Source organism: Delphinapterus leucas, chromosome 2, assembly GCF_059928025.1.
Source record: "Delphinapterus leucas isolate spDelLeu-1000000601 "Yukka" chromosome 2, BTC_Dleu_Yukka2, whole genome shotgun sequence".
NCBI lineage: Eukaryota > Metazoa > Chordata > Mammalia > Artiodactyla > Monodontidae > Delphinapterus > Delphinapterus leucas.
In genome coordinates, this window is record NC_143130.1 from 181,189,174 (window position 1) to 181,209,744 (window position 20,571).

The 20,571-nt window shown below is 63.2% G+C and overlaps 1 protein-coding gene and 2 gene segments (V, D, J or C); all 3 read right to left on the bottom strand.

Annotated features, from left to right (window-relative positions):
• Positions 1 to 253: 253 nt before the first annotated feature.
• On the bottom strand, positions 254 to 5,949 carry LOC111171201 (Ig alpha-1 chain C region-like). The segment is given in 5 exon segments: positions 254 to 699; positions 868 to 1,194; positions 1,388 to 1,711; positions 5,510 to 5,641; positions 5,910 to 5,949. Coding segments are annotated over 5 exon segments (1,218 nt in total).
• Positions 5,950 to 10,939: 4,990 nt separating this feature from the next.
• On the bottom strand, positions 10,940 to 12,972 carry LOC115802472 (uncharacterized). The gene is made up of 3 exons (XM_089906294.1): positions 12,750 to 12,972; positions 12,078 to 12,277; positions 10,940 to 11,965 (listed from the first exon to the last, which is right to left on the bottom strand). Exons 1-3 carry the CDS (start codon positions 12,970 to 12,972, stop codon positions 11,138 to 11,140), a joined length of 1,251 nt encoding a protein of 416 aa, XP_089762420.1. The 3' UTR covers positions 10,940 to 11,137.
• A 1,355-nt stretch (positions 12,973 to 14,327) lies between these two features.
• The window catches only part of LOC111171129 (immunoglobulin heavy constant epsilon-like), a 112,984-nt gene continuing 106,740 nt past the window's right edge, over positions 14,328 to 20,571 (bottom strand). Inside the window, 4 exon segments of the C gene segment in view lie at positions 14,328 to 14,788; positions 14,860 to 15,183; positions 15,273 to 15,596; positions 15,721 to 16,020. Coding sequence covers positions 14,439 to 14,788; positions 14,860 to 15,183; positions 15,273 to 15,596; positions 15,721 to 15,904 — 1,182 coding nt within the window.

Below are 20,571 nucleotides of genomic sequence, written 5' to 3' on the forward strand. Positions count from 1 at the left end.
TCCTGGGGCCACTCTTCTCAGGACCCAGGAGGCTGTGCCTGTCTCGCACATCTCAGCCCCAGTTCGACGCTCACTCCTGCGCTCACACTCGCGCACAGCCATGAAGGCACGTCTGGCGTCAGGCTGAGGGGAAACCAAGGTCTAGAGAAAGTCGGGGCAGCAGCTGCTCTTTCCTCCTGGGTCCTGCCCCCTCCTGGCGTGTGCAGACCCCGAGCACGGACAGATAGGCAGCCGGAGGGAAGCGCAGAGCTGCTTCAGGCGAGCATGGAGTTTATTCAAGGGGCGGGTGGGGCGGGGGCACGGCTCAGTAGCAGACGCCATCCACCTCCGACATGACCACGGACACGTTCACGTGGGTGGGTTTACCCGCCAGGCGGTCGATGGTCTTCTGGGTGAAGGCCAGGGGCAGGGCCTCGTGGCCCACCATGCAGGAGAAGGACTCCCCCTGCTTCCAGGCCTCGGCATCCACGCGCAGCACGCTGGTCACGGCGAAGGTGGGGACACTCTGGTTGGGCTCAGGCAGGGGCCTCCAGGTCAGGTACTTCTTGCGGGGCAGCTCCTGGTTGCCCTGCAGCCACCGCACCAGCACATCCTTGGGGCTGAAACCTCGCACCAGGCACGTCAGCGTCACCATCTCATTGAGGGCCAGCTCCTCCGACGGCGGCGGCAGCAGGTGGACCTCTGGCCGGAACGTGTTCACTGGAGGGCAGAGAGCAGGGTCAGGGGTCTGGGCAGGGAGGAGAGTGCCCCCTGCCCCCTGGGCAACCCGTGTGGGGGGTGGGCGGGAGATGGAGGGTGGAGTGGGCTCAGGAGTGCGCCTCGCGCACTGTGTAGTGCCCAGCCGCCCACTTGCGGGTCAGGGCCCACCTGAGGGTTTCGTGATGGTGGCGGTTAGCGAGCCCTTGGACTCGGGGTGGGTGGCGGTGCAGGAGAAAGACTGTCTGTTTTTCCAGGGATCGGCGCAGCCCGGCAGGACACTGGACACACTGAAGCAGCCGCAGGAGTCAGGCTTGGGCGGCTCCTGGATGGCGTTCTTCCCACCTGTCGGGTTCCAGGTGAAGGAGGCGCCCTTGGGGTCTCTCAGGCCACTCAGCGTACACGTGAGGCTGGCATTGGAGCCCAGGAGCAAGTCCTCAAGGACCGGTGGGTTCAGGGACAGGCTGGGATTTCCGCACGAACACGGCATATTTAGACCTGAGAGAGAAGCCAGAGCAGGTCAGCGAGCCCCTCTGTCCGCCTTCCTGGCCTCCATCCCCAGCCCACGGCCCTCTTGGCCACCCGCCGGGCCTCAGCCACCTCTTGTCTGAGGGGAGTGCCCACAGGGATGCAGTCAGGGAGCTGGGTCAGGGTGGCACCATGGGGGACCCGCCCCAGCCTGCCCTCTGACCTCGGCAGGGAACTAGGCAGGGAACTTGGCAGGGCACGTCCACGGTCTGGCTGGATTTGGAGAGGTGCTGCACTTGGCATTTTACAGACTTGTCGGCTGGGCACTGGTTGGCTGGCAAGGTCAGCTGGCTGCTCATGGTGTACAGGCCCCCGGCCTGAGCAGGGGGGAAGTTCCTGATGGACACGTCATTGCCGCTCTGGCTCCAGGTCACCTTCGGTGGCTCTGACGGGAAGAAGCCCTGGACCAGGCAGGCAATGACCACCTGCCCGGCTGAGTTTTCGCTCCTTAGGCTCAGTGGGAAGAGTCTGGGGCTGGCTTCAGGCACTGAAACACATGGTGTGCTGTGAGATGGCAGCCTTCATGCTGACCAGATGCCCAACACAGCCCCACGAGGGCAGGACGACGCCTGCGTTTCCTTAACACACAGAGAGTCAGTGACTGCCCCAAGGTCACGCAGCTTGTACGCGGCGCACCCGGGGTCGGCAGTGGCCACCTGAGTCCAGCTGAGCCATTTCTGAACACGCTCCTTGGGACTCTGAGCATGTGGACCACACACGCTCCTCAGACGTGAGGCCTGGCTGTTGCACACGGCTCTCCCACTGACCAGCTGAGTCTGTGTGTACTGTCGGAGCCTCAGCTGCCCTCTGTGCAGTGGGCACGGTCATGCCCTTCCCCAGGGTGTGGGGTATCGTGAGAAGTGGGCCCAGAGAGAGGGCAGAGAAAAGACAGACAAGCCTGGGCTTGAAGCTGAGTCTGCATGGGGGCCAGTTTGTCTGTCCTGTGGCTCAAGCTGGGGAGGAGAGGGGGCCTGAGAATTCTATGTCCCCCCTCCCACTTCCTGGGTAAAAGTCCCAGTCCAACCATCTCCCCCTACAAAGCAACCCCCACCCCTGACCCCATCCTCCTAAACTAGCAGCTGACTTCCATGGACTATGGGGAACTTTAGGCTGGAGGCCCAGTTCCAAATCAGTCCTTCTGGGATGCACCCTGGACAGCTGGGCTACAGAGGGCACGGTCTGCCCTTGACCTTTCACAGTTCCCTTCCGGTCAACTGGTGAGGGGAGAGGGGAGCACCACATTTGCACCCTGAGGCTGCATGGCCCTGTGCGCCCCCGAGAAACAGAGGGGGCTGTCTGGCTGGAAACCAGGGCTCTGGGGGTGACCATGATCAACCCACTGTCCCCTGTTCACCTCAGGCACTAACCCAGTCCGCCACAGATCAGCCCAGCCCGGCCCAGCCCAGCTCATTTCAACCCAGCTCAGCCTAGTTCAACTGAGCTCGGCCCAGCTCAACTCAGTTCAAGCCATTTCAACCCACTTCAGCCAAGCTCAGCTCAGACCAGCCTAGCTCAGCCCAGTCCAGCCCAGCTCAGCTCAGCCCAGTCCAGCCCAGCTCAGCCCAGTTCAGCCCAACTCAGCCCAGCTCAGCCCAGCTCAGCTCAGCCCAGCCCAGTTCAGCCCAGCTCAGCTCAGCCCAGTCCAGCCCAGCTCAGCCCAGTTCAGCCCAGCTCAGCCCAGCCCAGCCCAGCCCAGCTCACCTCAGCCCAGCTCAGCCCAGCTCAGCCCAGCCCAGCCCAGTTCAGCCCAGCTCAGCCCAGCCCAGCCCAGCCCAGCTCACCTCAGCACAACTCAGCCCAGCTCAGCCCAGACCAGCCCAGTTCAGCCCAGCTCACCTCAGCCCAGCCCAGCCCAGTTCAGCCCAGCTCAGCCCAGCCCAGCTCAGCCTAGCTCAGCCCAGCTCAGCCCAGCTCACCTCAGCCCAGCTCAGCCCAGCTCAGCCCAGCCCAGCCCAGTTCATTTCAACAAAGCTCAGCCTAGTTCAACTGAGCTCGGCCCAGCTCAACTCAGTTCAAGCCATTTCAACCCAGTTCAGCCCAGCTCAGCTCAGACCGGCCTAGCTCAGCCCAGCTCAGCCCAGCTCAGCTCAGCCCAGCCCAGTTCAGCCCAGCTCACCTCAGCCCAGCCCAGCCCAGTTCAGCCCAGCTCAGCCCAGCCCAGCTCAGCCTAGCTCAGCCCAGCTCAGTCCAGCTCAGCTCAGCCCAGCCCAGCTCACCTCAGCCCAGCTCAGCCCAGCTCAGCCCAGCCCAGCCCAGTTCATTCCAACCAAGCTCAGCCTAGTTCAACTGAGCTCGGCCCAGCTCAACTCAGTTCAAGCCATTTCAACCCAGTTCAGCCCAGCTCAGCTCAGACCGGCCTAGCTCAGCCCAGCTCAGCCCAGCTCAGCTCAGCCCAGCCCAGCTCAGCCCAGCCCAGCCCAGTTCAGCCCAGCTCAGCCCAGCCCAGCCCAGCCCAGCTCACCTCAGCCCAACTCAGCCCAGCTCAGCCCAGCTCAGCCCAGCCCAGCCCAGTTCAGCCCAGCTCACCTCAGCCCAGCCCAGTCCAGTTCAGCCCAGCTCAGCCCAGCTCAGCACAGCCCAGCCCAGCCCAGCCCAGCTCAGCCCAGCCCAGCCCAGTTCAGCCCAGCTCAGCCCAGCCCAGCTCAGCCCAGCCCAGCTCAGCTCAGCTCAGCTCAGCCCAGCTCAGCCCAGTTCAGCCCAGCTCAGCCCAGCCCAGCTCAGCCCAGCTCAGCCCAGCCCAGCTCAGCCCAGTTCAGCTCAGCCCAGTTCAGCTCAGCCCAGCCCAGCTCAGCTCAGTCCAGCCCAGCTCACCTCAGCCCAGCTCAGCCCAGCCCAGCCCAGTTCAGCCCAGCTCAGCCCAGCCCAGCCCAGCTCACCTCAGCCCAACTCAGCCCAGCTCAGCCCAGCTCAGCCTAGCCCAGTCCAGTTCAGCCCAGCTCAGCTCAGCTCAGCACAGCCCAGCCCAGCTCAGCTCAGTTCAGCCTAGCTCAGCCCAGCCCAGCTCAGCTCAGCTCAGCCCAGCTCAGCCCAGTTCAGCCCAGCTCAGCCCAGCTCAGCACAGCCCAGCCCAGCTCAGCTCAGTTCAGCCTAGCTCAGCCCAGCCCAGCTCAGCCCAGCCCAGCTCAGCCCATCCCAGTTCAGCCCAGCTCACCTCAGCCCAGCCCAGCCCAGTTCAGCCCAGCTCAGCTCAGCCCAGCCCAGCCCAGCTCAGCTCAGCCCAGCCCAGCCCAGCTCAGCCCAGCTCAGCCCAGCCCAGCTCAGCCCAGCCCAGCCCAGTTCAGCCCAGCTCAGCCCAGCCCAGCTCAGCCCAGCCCAGCTCAGCTCAGCTCAGCTCAGCCCAGCTCAGCCCAGCTCAGTTCAGCCCAGCTCAGCCCAGTTCAGCCCAGCTCAGCCCAGCCCAGCTCAGTCCAGCTCAGCTCAGCTCAGCCCAGCCCAGCTCAGCCCAGCTCAGCCCAGCCCAGCTCAGCCCAGCCTAGCCCAATTCAGCCCAGCTCAGCCTAGCCCAGCCCAGCTCAGCCCAGCCCAGGACAGCCCAGTTCAGTCCAGCTCAGCCCAGTTCAACCCAGCTCAGCTCAGCCCAGCCCAGCTCAGTCCAGCTCAGCCCAGCTCAGCTCAGCCCAGCCCAGCCCAGCTCAGCTCAGCCCAGCTCAGCTCAGTCCAGCCCAGCTCAGCCCAGCCCAGGCCAGCCCAGTTCAGTCCAGCTCAGCCCAGCTCAGCTCAACTCAGCCCATCCCAGCCCAGCCCAGCTCAGCCCATCCCAGCCGAGCTCAGCCCAGCTCAGCCCAGCTCAGCTCAGCTCAGCCCAGCTCAGCCCAGTTCAGCCCAGCTCAGCCCAGTTCATCCCAGTTCAACCCAGCTCAGCCCAGTTCACTCCAGTTCAACCCAGCTCAGCTCAGCTAAGCCCAGTTCAGCTCAGCTCAGCCCAGCCCGGCCCAGTTCAGCCCAGTTCAACCCTGTTCAGCCCAGCTCAGCTCAGCTAAGCCCAGTTCAGCCCCGTTCAACCCAGCTCAGCCCAGTTCAATGCAGCTCAGCCCAGTTCAGCCCATTCTACCCAGCCCAGCTCAGCACAGCCGAGCTCAGCCCAGCTCAGCTCAGCCCAGCCCGGCCCAGTTCAGCCCAGTTCAACCCTGTTCAGCCCAGCTCAGCTCAGCTAAGCCCAGTTCAGCCCCGTTCAACCCAGCTCAGCCCAGTTCAATGCAGCTCAGCCCAGTTCAGCCCATTCTACCCAGCCCAGCTCAGCACAGCCGAGCTCAGCCCAGCCCAGCCCAGCCCATGTGTACAGCACCCTGATCTGTGTCTTCTGGGTCGATGGCCGTCTGCCTTTCTCCTTCTTGTCTCTGTATTGGTACCTGTCCTCCATCCTCCCGCCCCAGGAGGCTGTGGAGGAGATGAGGCCTGATCAGCTTCTGGGACCCACCTGCTCAAGGTTGCCGGCAGGTCCAACACGGCTGGGAGAGGCCCACGCCTTTTGGCTGTGTGGCCATGCCCTGCTGGTCCCTGTGCCAACCTGCCCAGAGGCGCTGGAGTGGGGAGGGAGAACGAGGCCTCGTCCAGGCCCGCTGATGGCCGTATGGTCTCAGCCGACCCCTGCCCCGCTCTGGGCCATTTGCGCTGTGAGGTGAGGCCGATGCTGGGAAGGGGCTGCGTGACGGTGTCTGGCCCACAGCTGGGGGTCACTCACCCACTTCCTGTCCCGCCAGTTGTGGCCGCGTGCCTCCACGTCATGTCTGGTCTGTGGTCTGGCTGTGGCGGTACCAGGTGTGTGTGGCCTGGGCTGTGGGACCCCCAGGAGCCTGGCCCTGGCCTGAGGCCCTGTGTGTGCAGGCGAGTGCCGTGGTGGGGTGTGTCTCCACGGGGCGCCCACGGGGCTGGGCTGGTGGCCGAGGTGCAGAGAAGCAGAGGCCGAAGTAGACAGAGTCAGGGGCTTAGGGTGCCTGAGGGAGAAATAGTCCCCGAGGTGCGGGTGAAGTGAGGGCCGCAGGGGAGGCTTCACAGGCCGGCAGGGGCGGAAGCCCCAAGGGACAGCCTCGCCAGAGTGACCGCAGTGAGCAGGCCCCATAGACCTTCAGGCCACAGGGCGGCTGTGAGGGTGGGGGGAGCCACCCCCTCCTCCACCAGCCTCAGCAGCAGTGGGGCCCTTGACTGAAGCTGGACAGGGGGTGTGGGCCCCCCCCACGTGGAGCCTGGAGTCCTGTGGGTCGGGGTGGCTGAGGGCCTGCCCCTGCCTGCATCCACCCAATTCCCTGCCTGGGGTTCTCCCACCCATGGGCCCTGCCGGCTGCCCAGTTGCTCGGCCCTCCCTGGTGCCCCTCAGGAGGTGGTCCCTGCCCGGGCACACGAGGGGCCGTGGGGCCTGCACCTGCTTTTACATGTTCATTCATTTCTTCACACCCAGAAGGTTCTGGAGCTACACATAGGCACCTGTGGTCCCCTCCCGGGAAGGACACCATTGCGGGGAGAGCTGCAGGCAGGTGGAGGGGGGGAGATCAGCATTTCCCTGGGGGTGGGGTGGGCCCAGGAAGGGAGTTGGGGCAGGTGGGCTGGGAGGGGGAGATGGAGGAAGGGGGGCCTGGGGCAGGGCACCAGGTAGGCAGACACACCTGGCTCGGTCAAGGGACTTCTGGGGTTTTATCACAGACCCTGGCACACTCACAGCATCGCCCACGAGGGGCACTTCCTCCTCGGCTGCTGGACTCCGGTCCACCCCACACCCGCCGCTCTCACGAGCACCAGCGGCTCCTGCATCGTGGTTGATTGGCTCTGAGGATCCTTCCTCTTGCCGGCCCGTGAGGTCCTGGGGCCCTGCCCCTTCCGGGGGTCTGAAGCCCCAGTGTCCCCTGGAGCCGCCCCGAGGGAGCTGGAGGCGTGGGACTCGGGGTGAGTGCTGGGACAGTGCCTGGCGGGAGCGGAGGAAGCAGAGGGCGGTGTGGGGCCGGAGGCTGCTCTCTCCTGAGGCCGGTGTCCCCCACGCAGACATCACTGCCCTGCTGTGGGCACAGACGGGTGCGCAATGCGGGGCAGAAAGAAGAGCTTGGACTTGAGGCGGATGGGTGTGGGGTCTTGCACGACCTGACGGTCGCAGCGGTTGGGGGAAGGGCCTGAGCCTGAGTGGACACTCTTGTTAAGACCGATGAGCACCTCTGGGAGTCAGGGACTTGCCGAGCGCGGGTCCAGTTGGGAGGGAAGAGCCGGGACGGGGCGAGTCCTCCCCGGGCTTCTTCGGAAGGAGGAGGGGCCTCGGCTTGGCCAAGGCCGACTGGCTGGTGGTGAGCGTCCTGGGGCCGCGACGAAGGACCTCACACTGAGGGGCTTGAACCAACAGAAATTCAGTCTCGCACTCTGCAGCCAGACGCCCGAGATCCAGGTGTCCCAGGGCCCTGCTCCCGTCAGCAGCTTCAGGGGAGGGTCCTTCCTGCCCCCAGCCTCTGGTGGCCCCAGGTGTCCCAGGCATCACCCAATCTCTGCCTCTGCCCTCATATGACCTCCTGCCCTGAGTCTGATCTCTCCTCCTCTGTCCCTTGTAAGGACGCTTCTCACTGGATTTAGGGCCACCTGGGCCATCTCATCTTAAGATCCTTAACTTCAATCACATATGCAAAGACCCTTTGTCTGAACAGGATCACCTTCACGGGTTCCAGGGCTTAGGACGTGGACATAACTTCTGGGCCTGGGGGCACCATTCCACCCTCTGTGGTGGGCTGATGAAGAAGAAAGAGGAGGAGGGGCGGAGGGGAGCCCGAGAAGGTGGGGTCCTGCTGCTGGGAGGGCGCATGCGGCAGGGCTGCTGGGAGGACGCGTGCGGCATGGCTGCTGGCTCTGGAGCCCGGCTGGCTGGCTGGGATGCATCCTGCTTTTCTCTACGGGCCTGCTCTTGGGCTGTGCTCCCACTGTGCCAGCCCCTCTAGGTGGGGTGACTGCCACTGTTCTCGGAGAGACAGAAGTGAGCGGTCCTGAAGTGGGATCTTAGTTCCCTGCCCAGGAATTGAACCCGGGTATCCTGGATGAAAGCCAGGAATCCTAGCTGCTAGACCACCAGGGGCCGGAGGCTAGAAGGAAAGTTGCCCTGGCTCTTGCCCCGTTTGAAAGCAAGAATGTTTCACGGAGGCAAAAACTACAAAGCAGGTATAAAGTTTCTTTTTTTTTTAACATCTTTATTGGGGTATAATTGCTTTGCAATGGTGTGTTAGTTTCTGCTTTAGAACAGAGTGAATCAGTTATACATATACATATGTTCCCATATCTCTTCCCTCTTGCGTCTCCCTCCCTCTCACCCTCCTTATCCCACCCCTCCAGGCAGTCACAAAGCACCGAGCTGATCTCCCTGTGCTATGCGGCTGCTTCCCACTAGCTATAGAAGCACAGCATAACATGTGGGCTAGAGAAGTAGCTTATTGAAGACAGGAGGAGGCAGAAATACTCACCTGGAGAGAGAGGGTGTGGGCGTTCTCCCTGATGAGAAGTGAAGGGGTGCTCGGCTCGTCTGTACAGCGCGGCTCTCCCGGATCTCTGATCGCTTAGCTTGTCTGTACAGCACGGCTCTCCCGGATCTCTGTCTTCCTCTGGCCCATTACCTCGCCTCTTTACCCACATCTGACCTGCCCTAGGGCCCTCCTGACAAGTGTGTATCTTTTTGACAAGAAAGATTCCAACGCGGGCTTCCCTGGTGGCGCAGTGGTTGAGAGTCCGCCTGCCGATGCAGGGGACGTGGGTTCATGCCCTGGTCAGGGAAGATCCCACATGCCGTGGAGTGGCTGGGCCCATGAGCCATGGCCACTGAGCCTGCGTGTCCGGAGCCTGTGCTCCTCAACGGGAGAGGCCACAACAGTGAGAGGCCCACGTACCACAAAAAAAAAAAAATAAATAAAAAAAATAAAAAAAAGATTCCAACGCAAAGGCTAACGGGAAGTTTGACAACACATTATGGGCTGGCACGCCCTGCCTTTTTGACCCCCGAGGAGGCTTCCTGCGCATGTGCAGTCGGGGAGCTTTCCCTGACCTCAGGAGCGATAGACGTGGTCGTCTTATCTCTTTACTCCAGCAGGGCTCAGCTCCTGCCACTGACTTTGTCCTTGGAGTGTCAGGGAAAACAGAGCTCCAGTTTCCTCTGCTTGGCAAGCTCCAGCTGCTCAGCCCAGGGGCCCATCTGTCTCCTACTTCACCACCTTTCTTCCCGACTTGGGGAAGATGCGCGTTGTCCGTGTGTGACGATGCCCAGCTTTCAGGGGCCTGCGTGGGCTGAGCCCTTGTTGCCCTCGCTCTGGATTCCATGGGTGGTCTCATGATCCGGGGTGCAAGTCAGAGAAAGGGGACACTCAGCTCTGCCCCCGGGGGCTCCCAGCTCAGGAGACGGGAGGAAGGCCCCTGGACCTCGGCTTGAGAGAACCATGCAGGTGGGGGCCGGTCTTGGGGCCTGGTTTCTGGAAACTGTGTGCGAGTCTGTGCAGGTGTGAGTGTGTGAGTGTCAGTGTGAGGGGGCAGAGCAGAGCAGGGCTGTGCCCTTGACCTTGTATGAAGTGCTCTACTGCTCCTCTCATGTTCTATTTGAACCAAACACTTGGGCTCTCTGGACAAGCCTCAGAGTTGCCCAATCCTGGGTTTTCTATGCCCGACCTCCACAGGCTGCATGGTCCGTGTCGGAGTCCGTGGGATGCCTGGTCTCCCAGCGCAGATGGAAGCTCTCAGAAGGGCCTTCGCCACAAGTGGACTCTCCTGTCAACAGAGTCTGGGCACTCGTATGCTGGGAAGGAGGCCACCGGGCCCTGAAGAATGGTCTTAACTGCTCACAGGCCCTCAGAGGCCAAGAAGGTCACTCACTGCCCCTAGTTTCCTCCTTATTGTACCTTTCCTAATAATTGAAACCTTTTCTTCCTGTTATTGGCCACTCGGTTTTTCCTTACAGTGCAGGACCCACTGCTCACATTTCTTTCTTTCCATTGGTTGCCGAGTGCTCTTTGTATATGAAGGAGTCCTGCCCTGTGTCACATGTGCTCATGTGCTCTGCACTGTTTCCATGGGACTTCAGAGCCCCTTGTGGGTGGGCTTCTCCAGCTCTTTACCCTCAGGAGGAGGCTCAGCCCATGCCCACCACTGTGCTTGGCCAGCCGGCCCTCTCCCTGGTGCCTGTGGCTCCTGCCTGCGCGGCTCCCAGCTTTCTTCTCGAGGACGGTGGCGGCCAGCCCCAGACGGCTATCGCTTGTTCATCGGGACGTCCAGGCAGGCTGGCGGGATGGGGCCTGAGGACTGGCCTGTCTGCGTGAGCTCAGTGGGTGGACGGCTGGGTGGTGACTGGGGCCCCAGGAGGCTGATGCCGGCCTCCACCCTGGTGCTTGTGCAGCTGTGTTCCTGCGGCCTCCTGCACTGACCACTGAATGAGCCCCTCAGGGTTTGCCCACAGGGATGGGGATTGTTGCCTTTACCTTCGTGTGGGGAGGGGTGGTGAGTCTGGGCTGGAGGCCAGTGGCGCAGGCGTGGTGGAGCCTGAACCAGGGTCTCAGTGGGCATTGAAGGACTCTTGAGGCAGAGCCTGGCTGGACACTTGGGTCCTCGGGGCCCAGAGCGGCCCTCTGCCCCCTTCCCTCTGGCCCCTTGTCCACGTCCTCGGCGGGGGGCACCTCCTGCTCCCAAGTTACCACAGGCACCTCCCCAAGGTATGCTCAGGTGGCAAGGGATTCTTTTTTTTTTTTGCGGTATGTGGGCCTCTCTCTGCCGCAGCCTCTCCCGCTGCGGAGCACAGGCTCCGGACGCGCAGGCCCAGCGGCCGTGGCTCACGGGCCCAGGCGCTCCGCGGCGTGTGGGATCCTCCCGGACCGGGGCCCGAACCCGTGTCCCCCTCATCGGCAGGCGGACTCTCAACCACTGCGCCACCAGGGAAGCCCCTGGCATGGGATTCTTTAATGAACTTTACTAGGAAAAGTTAGGAGAGAGGTCGGACGAGGGCACGGGGCATGTGGGTGGGTGCTGCAGGGCTGAGTTGGCCACACTGCGGACCCCTTGGGAAGCGCCTTCTGCTGTGGGAGCCTGCCTCACAGCCTAGGGCCCTGCCTGCAGCCCTGGAAACTCCCCTGGACCTTCCCCAGAAGGTCTTCTCTGCATCCTCATTCTGCACGAACGGGGCCTGGGGGTGGACAGCAGGGAGGGTGGGCAGGGGACAGGAGCAGGGCATGGGGGGCAGCGCATTTGGCCCTGGGGGCACTGAGGGCGGGACTGAGCCTGGGGAGTGAGCCCTTGGCTCGGCTGGGCTGGACTCAGACGCTGGATTGGGCTGGTTGGGACTCTGAGTTCTAGATCTGGCTCTGGGCTCCAGCGTGGGTTGGGCCATGGGCTCAAGGCCATCGCTGTGTTTCAGGGGTTGTTCAGTCAGAACCGGTGTGGGCCTGAGCCCAGGGGCCTGGGAGAAGCCTGGGGTGGTCAGCACCCACGCCCAGCCCAGGTCTCTCTGTGGAGGGAACAGATGCTCTTCTGGGACTTGCCCTAAAGTGGGGTGGTGTGGGGCTATGATAGGCGGGCCCCCTGTTGCCTTCGACCTTGGGGCTGAGCTGGGGCCTCTCGGCGCCCGTGTGCTGGTCGCTGGGCCCCTGGCTCTGGCCCCTTGGGGGCTGGTCTGCTCCTTCCTCTGGCCCAGGGTCGAGCTGGCAGCCTCGGGGACTCTCACATGAGGGAGAAGGCAGGGCTGTGCGGCGTTCCTGTAGTCGCGGGAAGCCTGCGGCTGCTTCTGCAGGGCAGCAGCCAGGACCCACTTCACCTGGAGGACGGCGTGCGTGAGGGACTCTGTGCCCAGCCGAGGCTCTCCCTCTGTTGGGGCGCCCCGCCCTGGAACAGGGCGTCCCCCCCTGGAACGGGGCGTCCGTGCCCACCTTGCAGAGGGTGACGGCAGCGCCGTAGCTCACGCTAAGCAGGAAGAGCGCCACGAAGGTTAGGAGGCCGGTCTGCGTCCCTTCCAGCTCGTCACTCTCGGCCTCCTCTGTGCACAGGTCCTCCAGGGCCAGCTCTGCGGGTGCCAGCTGGTCAGCCACCTGGCCTCGGGGTCCGATGGGGAAGGACAGGCCTGGCCAGCCTTAGGGAGTCGAGGGGACTGGGCCTGGCGCCCTGGTCCTGGGCAGTCCCTCCGTCTGGCCCCTCTGCGACTGCCCAGAGCCACCAGCCGGACCTGGAGGGTGGAGGGTTGGAAGCCCCCGAGCTGGCCGGCGGCTGTGTGGGGTGGCGCTGCTCCCCTGCCCTCTGCTGTCCCTCCACTCTCGGGTGGCTGGTGTTATCTCTGCCACCGTTTCTCCGCCACCGTTTCTCCGGCATTTCTCCTGGCGGCTGGTCGCCCCTCTCAGCCCAGCGGGCCCCTCACCTCAGGTCCAGCTCTGCCCCACCCCGCTCCCTGCCCCGTGGCAGGCGGGGGCCCCCGGCCTGGGGAGCACCCACGTCCACCCACTGCATGGCCTGTGGCCGCCCAGTCTGGCCCCCTGGGCCCCGTTCCTGCTAGGCTCCATTCTCGCCAACCAGGGGGGCCCTTGAAGAGCACAGGCTGGCCTCCCTGCCTGGAGCCCTCAGGAGGGTGTCTGGACCCGGGAGGGCCCCTAGGGTCATCGGATCATTGCAGCGGGTGCCCCGAGGGCTGGGCCCGGCTGCATGGATCTTGCCCAGTGTGCGGGAGCCCAGAGCTGCCCCTGGCCCCTGGCTCCTCCTGTCCCGGGACTGGGCCTCTTCCTTCCCCAGCACGGCCTCTGCTCTGGGCTCGTGTTCAGGGTGTGGGCTGTGCATGTGCTGCTTTCTGTGTGGATGTGGCGGGTGCCTGTGTGCTGTCCACGAGTGTGTCTGTCCGTGTGTGTCCATGTGTGTGTCCACGTGTGTCAGTATGTGTGTGTGCATTCATGTGTGTGGGTTCATGTCTGTGTCCCCGTGTGTCTGTGTCCATATGTGTCTGTGTATATCCATGTCTGTGTGTGTCAGAGTGTCTGTCCATGTGTATCAGTATGTGTCCATGTGTGTGTCCGTGTGTGTCCACGTGTGTCCACATGCATGTGTCTCTGTGCGCCTGTGTCCATATGTCTGTGTGTATCCATGTGTGTGTCCATGTGTCTGTGTGTGTCTGTGTGTTCATGTCTGTGTGTCCATGTGTCTGTCCATGTGTATCAGTGTCTGTGTGTCTGTCCATGTGTGTCTGTCCATGTGTATCAGCATGTGTATCTGTGTGTGTTCATTTGTATGTGTTCATGTCTCTGTCCTCATGTGTCTGTGTCCGTGTGTGTGTCCATGTGTGTCAGTGTGTGTCTGCGTGTCCAACTGTCCATCTGTGGGGTGCAGCTGACAGGGAGGGCTTGGCTGCACGAGGAAGCCATGTGGGGTGATGGGTGGGTCCAGGGGCCCAGGTATGACGGTGAAGGGTTTGGGAGTGGCCTGGGAGCTAGGGCGGGCCTCGGGAGGCCACCTGTGAGTGTGTGTGAGATGTTACCAGCGGTTGGCAGTGCCGTGTGACTTGGGTGCGTGCGGAGCCCTGGCACCAGTGTGCATGACAGTGTGAGGGTGCGTGCGAGGGATGGGTGCTTCCCTGGACCGATTCAGGGTGGAATGAGCCTGAGCGGCAAGATGGGGACCCTGGGCGCCGACCCTGGCCTGGTGTGGCCACGCAGGTAGGCTGGGGGTCAGAAGGCAGGGGTCAGAGGAGTGGGCTCCGCACGGGCCCCTGTGCAGGGTTGGCCCATTTGTGCCCAGGAGGTGACAGTGGAGGGACCTGCGTGTTGGTGCCAGTGCGGGGGTCTGACTTGGCCCATTTCTCTACCTGGAGGGCCTGTGTGTGCAGCTGGACTTGGGAGCCTGGGGGCTTGTCTGTGTCCAGAGGGTCTGGCAGGAGGCTGGGGGTGGAGGCTGAGGCCTCCGGGAGCTCCAGGAGAGGCTGGGGTCTCTGTGGTCCCTCCCCTAGGACTACTCTCGGGCTCTTAGAGCTCCTTTGACTGGGTAGAGTCCATAGTGGGGTGGCGGGGAGGCCCTCTGACACAGACGGCGATGCTGGATGGAGACGCGCTTCAGCCCTGGCCCCCACCCCGTGCCTCCCTTTCCTCTGTGCCAAGACACCGCTCCCTGCCCCACAGCTCCCCAAGGATGGGCACACCCAGGGCTCTGAGCAGGCACTGGAGTGTTTATTGACAATGGACGGAAGGTCTGGCTGGCCCCCTCCCCCACCCCAGCAGGATGGAGCCCTGGGATGAGGAGAGGGGGGAGGCCAGGCATCATTTACCAAGGTTGATGGACATCGATCTCTTGAGCGTCCTTGAGCCGGGCAGCGCCTCGTGCGCCACTTGGCAGGTGAATTCGCTCTTCTGCTCCCAGTCGGCCCGCCTGACCACCAGGTGGCTGTAGATGAAGTAGGCGGAGAAGTCGGGGATGGGGCTGTGGACCTTGTGGGGCCTCGTGACGGTGTGCTGGTCCGCCTGCATCAGGGCGCCGTTCTGCAGCCACTGCACGGAGATGTCCGCGGGGAAGAAGTTCTGGATCAGGCAGGTGAGGGTGACCTCGCCCTTGGTCTTGAGCTCCTCCTTGGGTGGCGGGAACACGTAGACCTCGGGAACCATGCGCCTGCCTGCAGACAGGTGTGCGGTCAGCCAGGCTCCACCTGGGGGGCCGCCCACCTCCCCTCAGCCTGCGGCTCACCAGAGCCCTTGGAGATGGAGCGCAGGATCTCCTTGGGTAGGTGTGGGTGGGTCACTTTGCAGTAGTAGGTCTCGCCCTTGAGCCAGTCACTGACGTTCACCGGCAGGGTGGACGTGACAGTGACCGTCCCGTTGAACTCATCCTTGAAGACGAGCGGGTCTGGATACACTATATCCTTGTTCTCCCTGGACCAGGTCAGTGTAATGTCCTTTTTGCTGGCCAGGTCCACCACCAGGCAGGTGATCTTGGGTGACTTGTTGATGTACAGGTCGAGGGGCGTGGGTGGGCTCAGGTAGGCGCTCACGCCACGGGGCTCGGACTCGGCTGTGTGTGGGAAGGGGCTGAGTGAGGCTGAGTCTGCCCTCCTCTCTGAACCCCCAGTGGCTGGGTGTTGGCGTGGGCGAGGGCCATACCTGTGCACCTGCGGGCGTGGTTGTCGTAGGTGGAGCCATAATAGGTGACCCGGCAGGTGTAGGTGAGTTGGGACACCCACTGGCCCTGCGTGATGTTGAGCTCGCTGTAGGTGGAGGCCAGTTTGCCCTCCACCCTTTCGGGGCCGGTGTGTGGGAACACGTCTGTGGCCTCACGCCCGTCCACCAACCAGGTGACCTTGATTTTGCCTGGGGTGTAGCCGGAGATGAAGCACAGGAGCTGGATGGTGGTATGGGTGTCGCCACGGGGGTCGCAGGAGGAGTAAAAGAGCTTCACGGTGGGGTCGGTGAAGCTCTTGGTGCACCCTGGCGGCAGAGGCAGCAGGAGTGGGGCTGGCCTCTCTGAGCCCCCAGCCCTTCCTCCCTGTCCCTCCCGCCCAGCCTCCCCTCCCCCTCTGGCTGTCTCGTGGGCTGCCCAGGCCTGGCTCACCAGCGACGGCCTTGGTGGTGGTGGTGCTGGACGCAGTGTGGGCCACGCTGCAGGCGAACTTCTGCTTGGACCACTCGCCCGAGACTGTCACCTGGCTGCTGGTGGTGTAGAGGCTGGAGTTCAAGTTTTGGATGGCAGGGAAGGTCAACGTGCTCTTGTTCAGGGATGCTGTGTCCCAGGTCATGGTCACTGGGCCCGGGAAGTAGCCCGTGACCAGGCAGCCCAGCGTCACAGAGGTGGCATTGGTAGCACTTTTGCAACAGGAACGCAAGGGGTAGACGGATGGGCCGTGGATGGAGGCTGTGGGGACAGGACAGCGGTCAATGCTGGCCTCAGGACTGTCACCTGTATGTGCCAGGCTAACTGCTGGCTTTGGAGGGTGGGCTGTGGGGTGGAGGTGGGGAGGTCCAGTGCAGGGAACACCGGGACTGTGTTCCAGCTTTGGGGGACAGATGGCTCCTCCTGGGTCCTTTCCTCATCTCCTGATTCCACTAGGGACGCCCTCCAGTGAATCCTTGTGCCCCTGCAGAAGCAGTGGCTGTCACTGCCCTTGGCCAGGACTCCTGCCCTCAGCCCCAAGTGGGTGGACACGGGGCTCCTGAGTGGAGGCGCTAACCCACTCCCTGAGGTGGAGGTTCAGAGCCCATAGCCCTCTGTTGGCACCCGGGGACCCAGGGAGAAACCCCCCAGGCCCAGGAGTTACCAGGCTACTCTTCTGCCTCCACTCATAGACTCCCATTGGAGATCAGGGACCCTGAGAACCTCAGTAGCCACCAGTCTGTCCCCTCTGCCCCACCCATAGCCCTGGGAACACAGGCCTGGGACACAGAGACCCCCAGGATCACCAAGCTGCTTTCCCACTCCTGACCCTAACTCAGACCCCCATCGGGGATCAGGGAGGCCTCCAGGAACCGTCAAGCTTGCCCTTCTGCTTCAAACCAAAGACCTCATAAGGGCCTGGGGATCCACAGGACCCCACTTCCCAGGAATCACCTTGTGTCCCCGCCCCACTCCAAAGTCCCTGTGGGCCTGCTGTGGGCGGATCCACCTGCCACCCACTGGACCCCTGCTACCTGCAGCCGTGGGTCAGCCTTCAGGTCCCTGAGCTGCTTTGCCATGGCTGCCCCTTCACCCCATCCTTCGGCTGACCAGCCCAGGCCCGCTGGTGCTCTACCCGCCCTGCTGACCCCCCAGGGGAGCCCGATTCCAGGCCCCATGGAGAGAGGACAAAGGCCCCTCAGAGCCCTCCTCAGTCCCCCTCCTCAGCCCTTCTCAGGCTCCTCTGGCTGCCAGGCCTGTCTGCACGTCCCCTGGCCTTGGAGCTCCAGCCCCCAGCCCACCCCAGCTCTGCATCCCAGCTCGGCTCTTCCACCTTCCTCTATTCTGCCGGCTAGCCCAGCTGAGCACAGCCCAGATGACCATGTGTCAGGACAGCTGAGACCAGCTGAGACAAAGCAGCTCGCGAGTACAGCCCAGCACCGCTAACGAGTCCTGCGCATTTCAAGTCAGCTCAGCCCAGTTCATCCCAGTTCACCCCAGCTCAGCCCAGAGCAGCCTGCCTTGATCCAGCCTGGCCCGCTTCAGCCCCTGACGTCCCATCTCAAGCAAAACAGCTCATCTGAGCTGCGTCCAAGTGGTTCATTTTAGTTCAGTTTAGCTGACTGAGCAAAGCTGGCCAGGATGACCCCACAGCCCACTCCACCCAGTTAATCCAGCTCAGCCCAGCTCAGTCCAGCCCAGCTCAGCCCAATGTAGCCCTACTCAGCTCAGCCCAGCCCAGCCTAACCCAGTTCAGCCCAGCTCAGCCCAGCCCAGCTCAGCTCAGCCCAGCCCAGCTCAGCCCAGCTCAGCCCAATTCCACCCAGTTCAGTTCAGCTCAGCCATGCCTAACCCAGTTCAGCCCAGTTCAGCTCAGTTCAGCCCAGTTCAGCCCAGCTCAGCCCAATTCCACCCAGTTCAGCCCAGCTCAGCCCAATTCCACCCAGTTCAGCTCAGCTCAGCCCAGTTCACCCCAGCTCAGCCCAGCCCAGCTCAGCATAGTTCAGCTCAGCTCAGTCCAGTTCAGCCCACCTTAGCCCAGTTCAGCCCAGCCCAGCTCAGCCCAGCTCAGCCCAGCCATGCCTAACCCAGTTCAGCCCAGTTCAGCTCAGTTCAGCCCAGTTCAGCCCAGCTCAGCTCAGCCCAGTTCAGCCCAGTTCAGCCCAGCCCAGCTCAGCCCAGCTCAGCCCAGCCATGCCTAACCCAGTTCAGCCCAGTTCAGCTCAGCTCAGCCCAGTTCAACCCAGTTCAGCTCAGCCCAGTTCAGCCCAGTTCAGCTCAGCTCAGCCCAGTTCAACCCAGTTCAGCCCAGTTCAGCTCAGCTCAGCCCAGTTCCACCCAGTTCAGCCCAGCTCAACCAAGCCCAGTTCAACCCAGTTCATCCCTGCTCATCCCAGTTAATCTCAGTTCAGACCAGCTCAGCCCAGTTCAGCCCAGTTTAACCCAGCTCAGCCCATCTCAGCCTAGTTCAGACCAGCTCAGCTCAGCCAACCCTAGCTCTGCCCCACCCCTCTGGGGTAGGCAAGCTCAGCAGAGAAGAGCCCAGCCCAGTGCATTCAGCCCAGGTGAGCCCAGATTGCCCCTTTTATCCCACCTAACTACGCAAGTTGGGCCCCACTCAGCTAAGCCCAGTTTCTTCTGACATCCCAGCTCAGTCCAGCAGAGTCCAGGTCTGCCTAGTTCACCTGAGGACAGCGCAGCTGAGCCAGGCTAGGAAGGCTGAGTCCTGAGCTCTGCTCAGCTGGAGAAGCCTGCTCCCTCCCTGTCTATCCGAAGCAGCCTGGCCCACGACAGCCCAGCTCACTTTAGCTCAGTGCACGGTCCCACATGGCTGGGGACAGCCCTTCTGGCCAGTGTGGCCCAGCTGAGGCTGGGATAGCTCATCTGCCTCCACATAACTCCATCCACTCAAGCCAAACTTGCCCAGCCCAGCCCTGCCTGGCCTACCCTAGTCAGGCTGGCTCAGGCCAGCCCAGCTCAGGCCAGACGATGTGGGCCCAGGCCTGCCTGCCATGTTGGCCGGCCTGGGGACTGAGACCCGCTGCTTCCCCCTGACCCTGGGCTGGCCGTCACCATTTTTACTGGTTGTAGGCAGATCCACGCTCAGCCCGAGGTCCATGCCCTGTGTGTGATTCTTGCCCTGGCCCTGACCTGTCTGAGATTCTCGGCTCCTTGGTCTTCTCCAGGTCGGCTTCGAGCGTTCTCTTACTTCCCTGTGTCCCCATGCAGGGAAGGGACAGCTGCAAGGCAAGCAGTGACTCAGAAGCTTGGTCCCCGCTGGGTGGGCAGTCCAGGTGTCTTCTCCCAGCAGTGGTCTGGGCAGCTCCAGCGGCGGGGTGCCTGAGGGGCTGGGGTCTTCTGTCAGGTGCCCGTGGCTGGTGTGGCCCATCTGGCCAGTGGTGGCCGTCTGCAGGCTCCCAGGGTAGGCTCCCAGATGAGGTGAATCGTTAGGAAGCATTGCTGTTATTTTTATGCCCAGACGATAGAGCCTGGGGCAGGGCGGGGCAGGGGGGCGAGCTCTGCCTCAGTGCTCTCAGCTAAAAATGGGGTGGGAACCCCCAGGGGCCTCGGCAGCCCTGGAAGTTCCCTTCTCTCTCTCTGTTCTCGGGAAGTCAACCCAGTGACGGCCGGTCTCAGGTGAGGCTCCTCTCTGTGGCCTCTTCCCCGGCCTCTGCCACCCGGCTCGTGACCTCTCCCTCGATGCCACGGGCTGACTTGGTGAGCAGCCGGCACACACTGTGGTCACTACGATGGCCCGGGAAGGGAGAGGGCACCAGGCACTGCCACCACTGCCCCCGAGGTAGCCCATGAGGGACGGTCCTGGCCGTTTTGTGCTTGAGAAGTTGAGGCCCGCGTGGCCTAGGTGCCTGTGGCAGAGCGCGGGGCTTTCTGAGCAGCGGTCTGGGGGCCGGCCTGGTGGGGCGGCCCTGGGTACGAGTGTGAGAGGCTGTGGGTCCAGCTGGGTGTAGGCAGGTGCTGGTCCTCTGGTGGCTTCCTGGGCACCCTGCTGGCCGACAGTCTCACCTGCTGTCTGCGAGCCAGCCTCCCGATCGCTGTCCTGCAGCTGGGCTCCCATCGGGGCTGCGACTGGGCTGCGTGGCCGGCAAGGGCTGGCAGGGGCCTGTCGGGAGGTGGGACATGGCTGTGAGCTTGGCCAGTGGCTCGGCAAGACCTCTGCAGCCACCGGACCCTGGGGTGTACCATGCCACCCTGTGCTGTTGCTGTCCATCAAGGTGTGGGGACCACAGAGTGGCCTTCGTAGAGGTGCCCGCAGCATTCAACTCTGGTCTGTCGGGGCAGCCAGTCTACCGTCGACGCTCCCTGCCATGTGCTGAGCCAGATGATGTGCTGAGTCTTGGCCTTGCCTCCATGCTGTGGATGTGTCCTGCAGGCCGGTGTGTCTCTGGAACCCCCCAAAGGCCCAGATGCACACACAGGGGAGGCCACGAGAACTTGCAAGCTAGCTCATCAGCATGGACTCCTAGGAGGTGAATGCAGTCTTTGTGGAGAGGGAGACAGCAGGACCACGTCCCCTGGGCCCAGGACACCCAGGGCCGCTGGTCTGCATGCAGGGAGGCTGTGCAGAGATGAGCTGTCAGGCCTGCACGCTCAGAGGAGTGTCCGGGCCTCTTGGAAGACCCAAGAGGGGCTGCTGGATGGCTGGGGAGGGGCCCTGTGTTCAGAGCCAGGGCCCCGAGGCCCCCAGGACAGATTGTCCTGGTCTGTCCCGCCCCACCCTTGGCCCCAGGGACAGATGCTGCATGGCAGGTGCAGGGGGAACGCTGAGTTCCCTGGAAGGACTCAAGGTTCTGA

Bases quoted from the DNA above. Each gene is read 5' to 3' on its own strand.
- LOC115802472 (XM_089906294.1), bottom strand. From the start codon at position 12,972: ATGCACAGCCCACACCCTGAACACGAGCCCAGAGCAGAGGCCGTGCTG. The intron at 12,278-12,749 runs GCAGGGAGGCCA...CGACTCCCTAAG, and splicing joins CACCCTCCTGAGGGCTCCAG to GCTGGCCAGGCCTGTCCTTC. The intron at 11,966-12,077 runs GTGGGCACGGAC...GCCGTCCTCCAG, and splicing joins CTGCCGTCACCCTCTGCAAG to GTGAAGTGGGTCCTGGCTGC.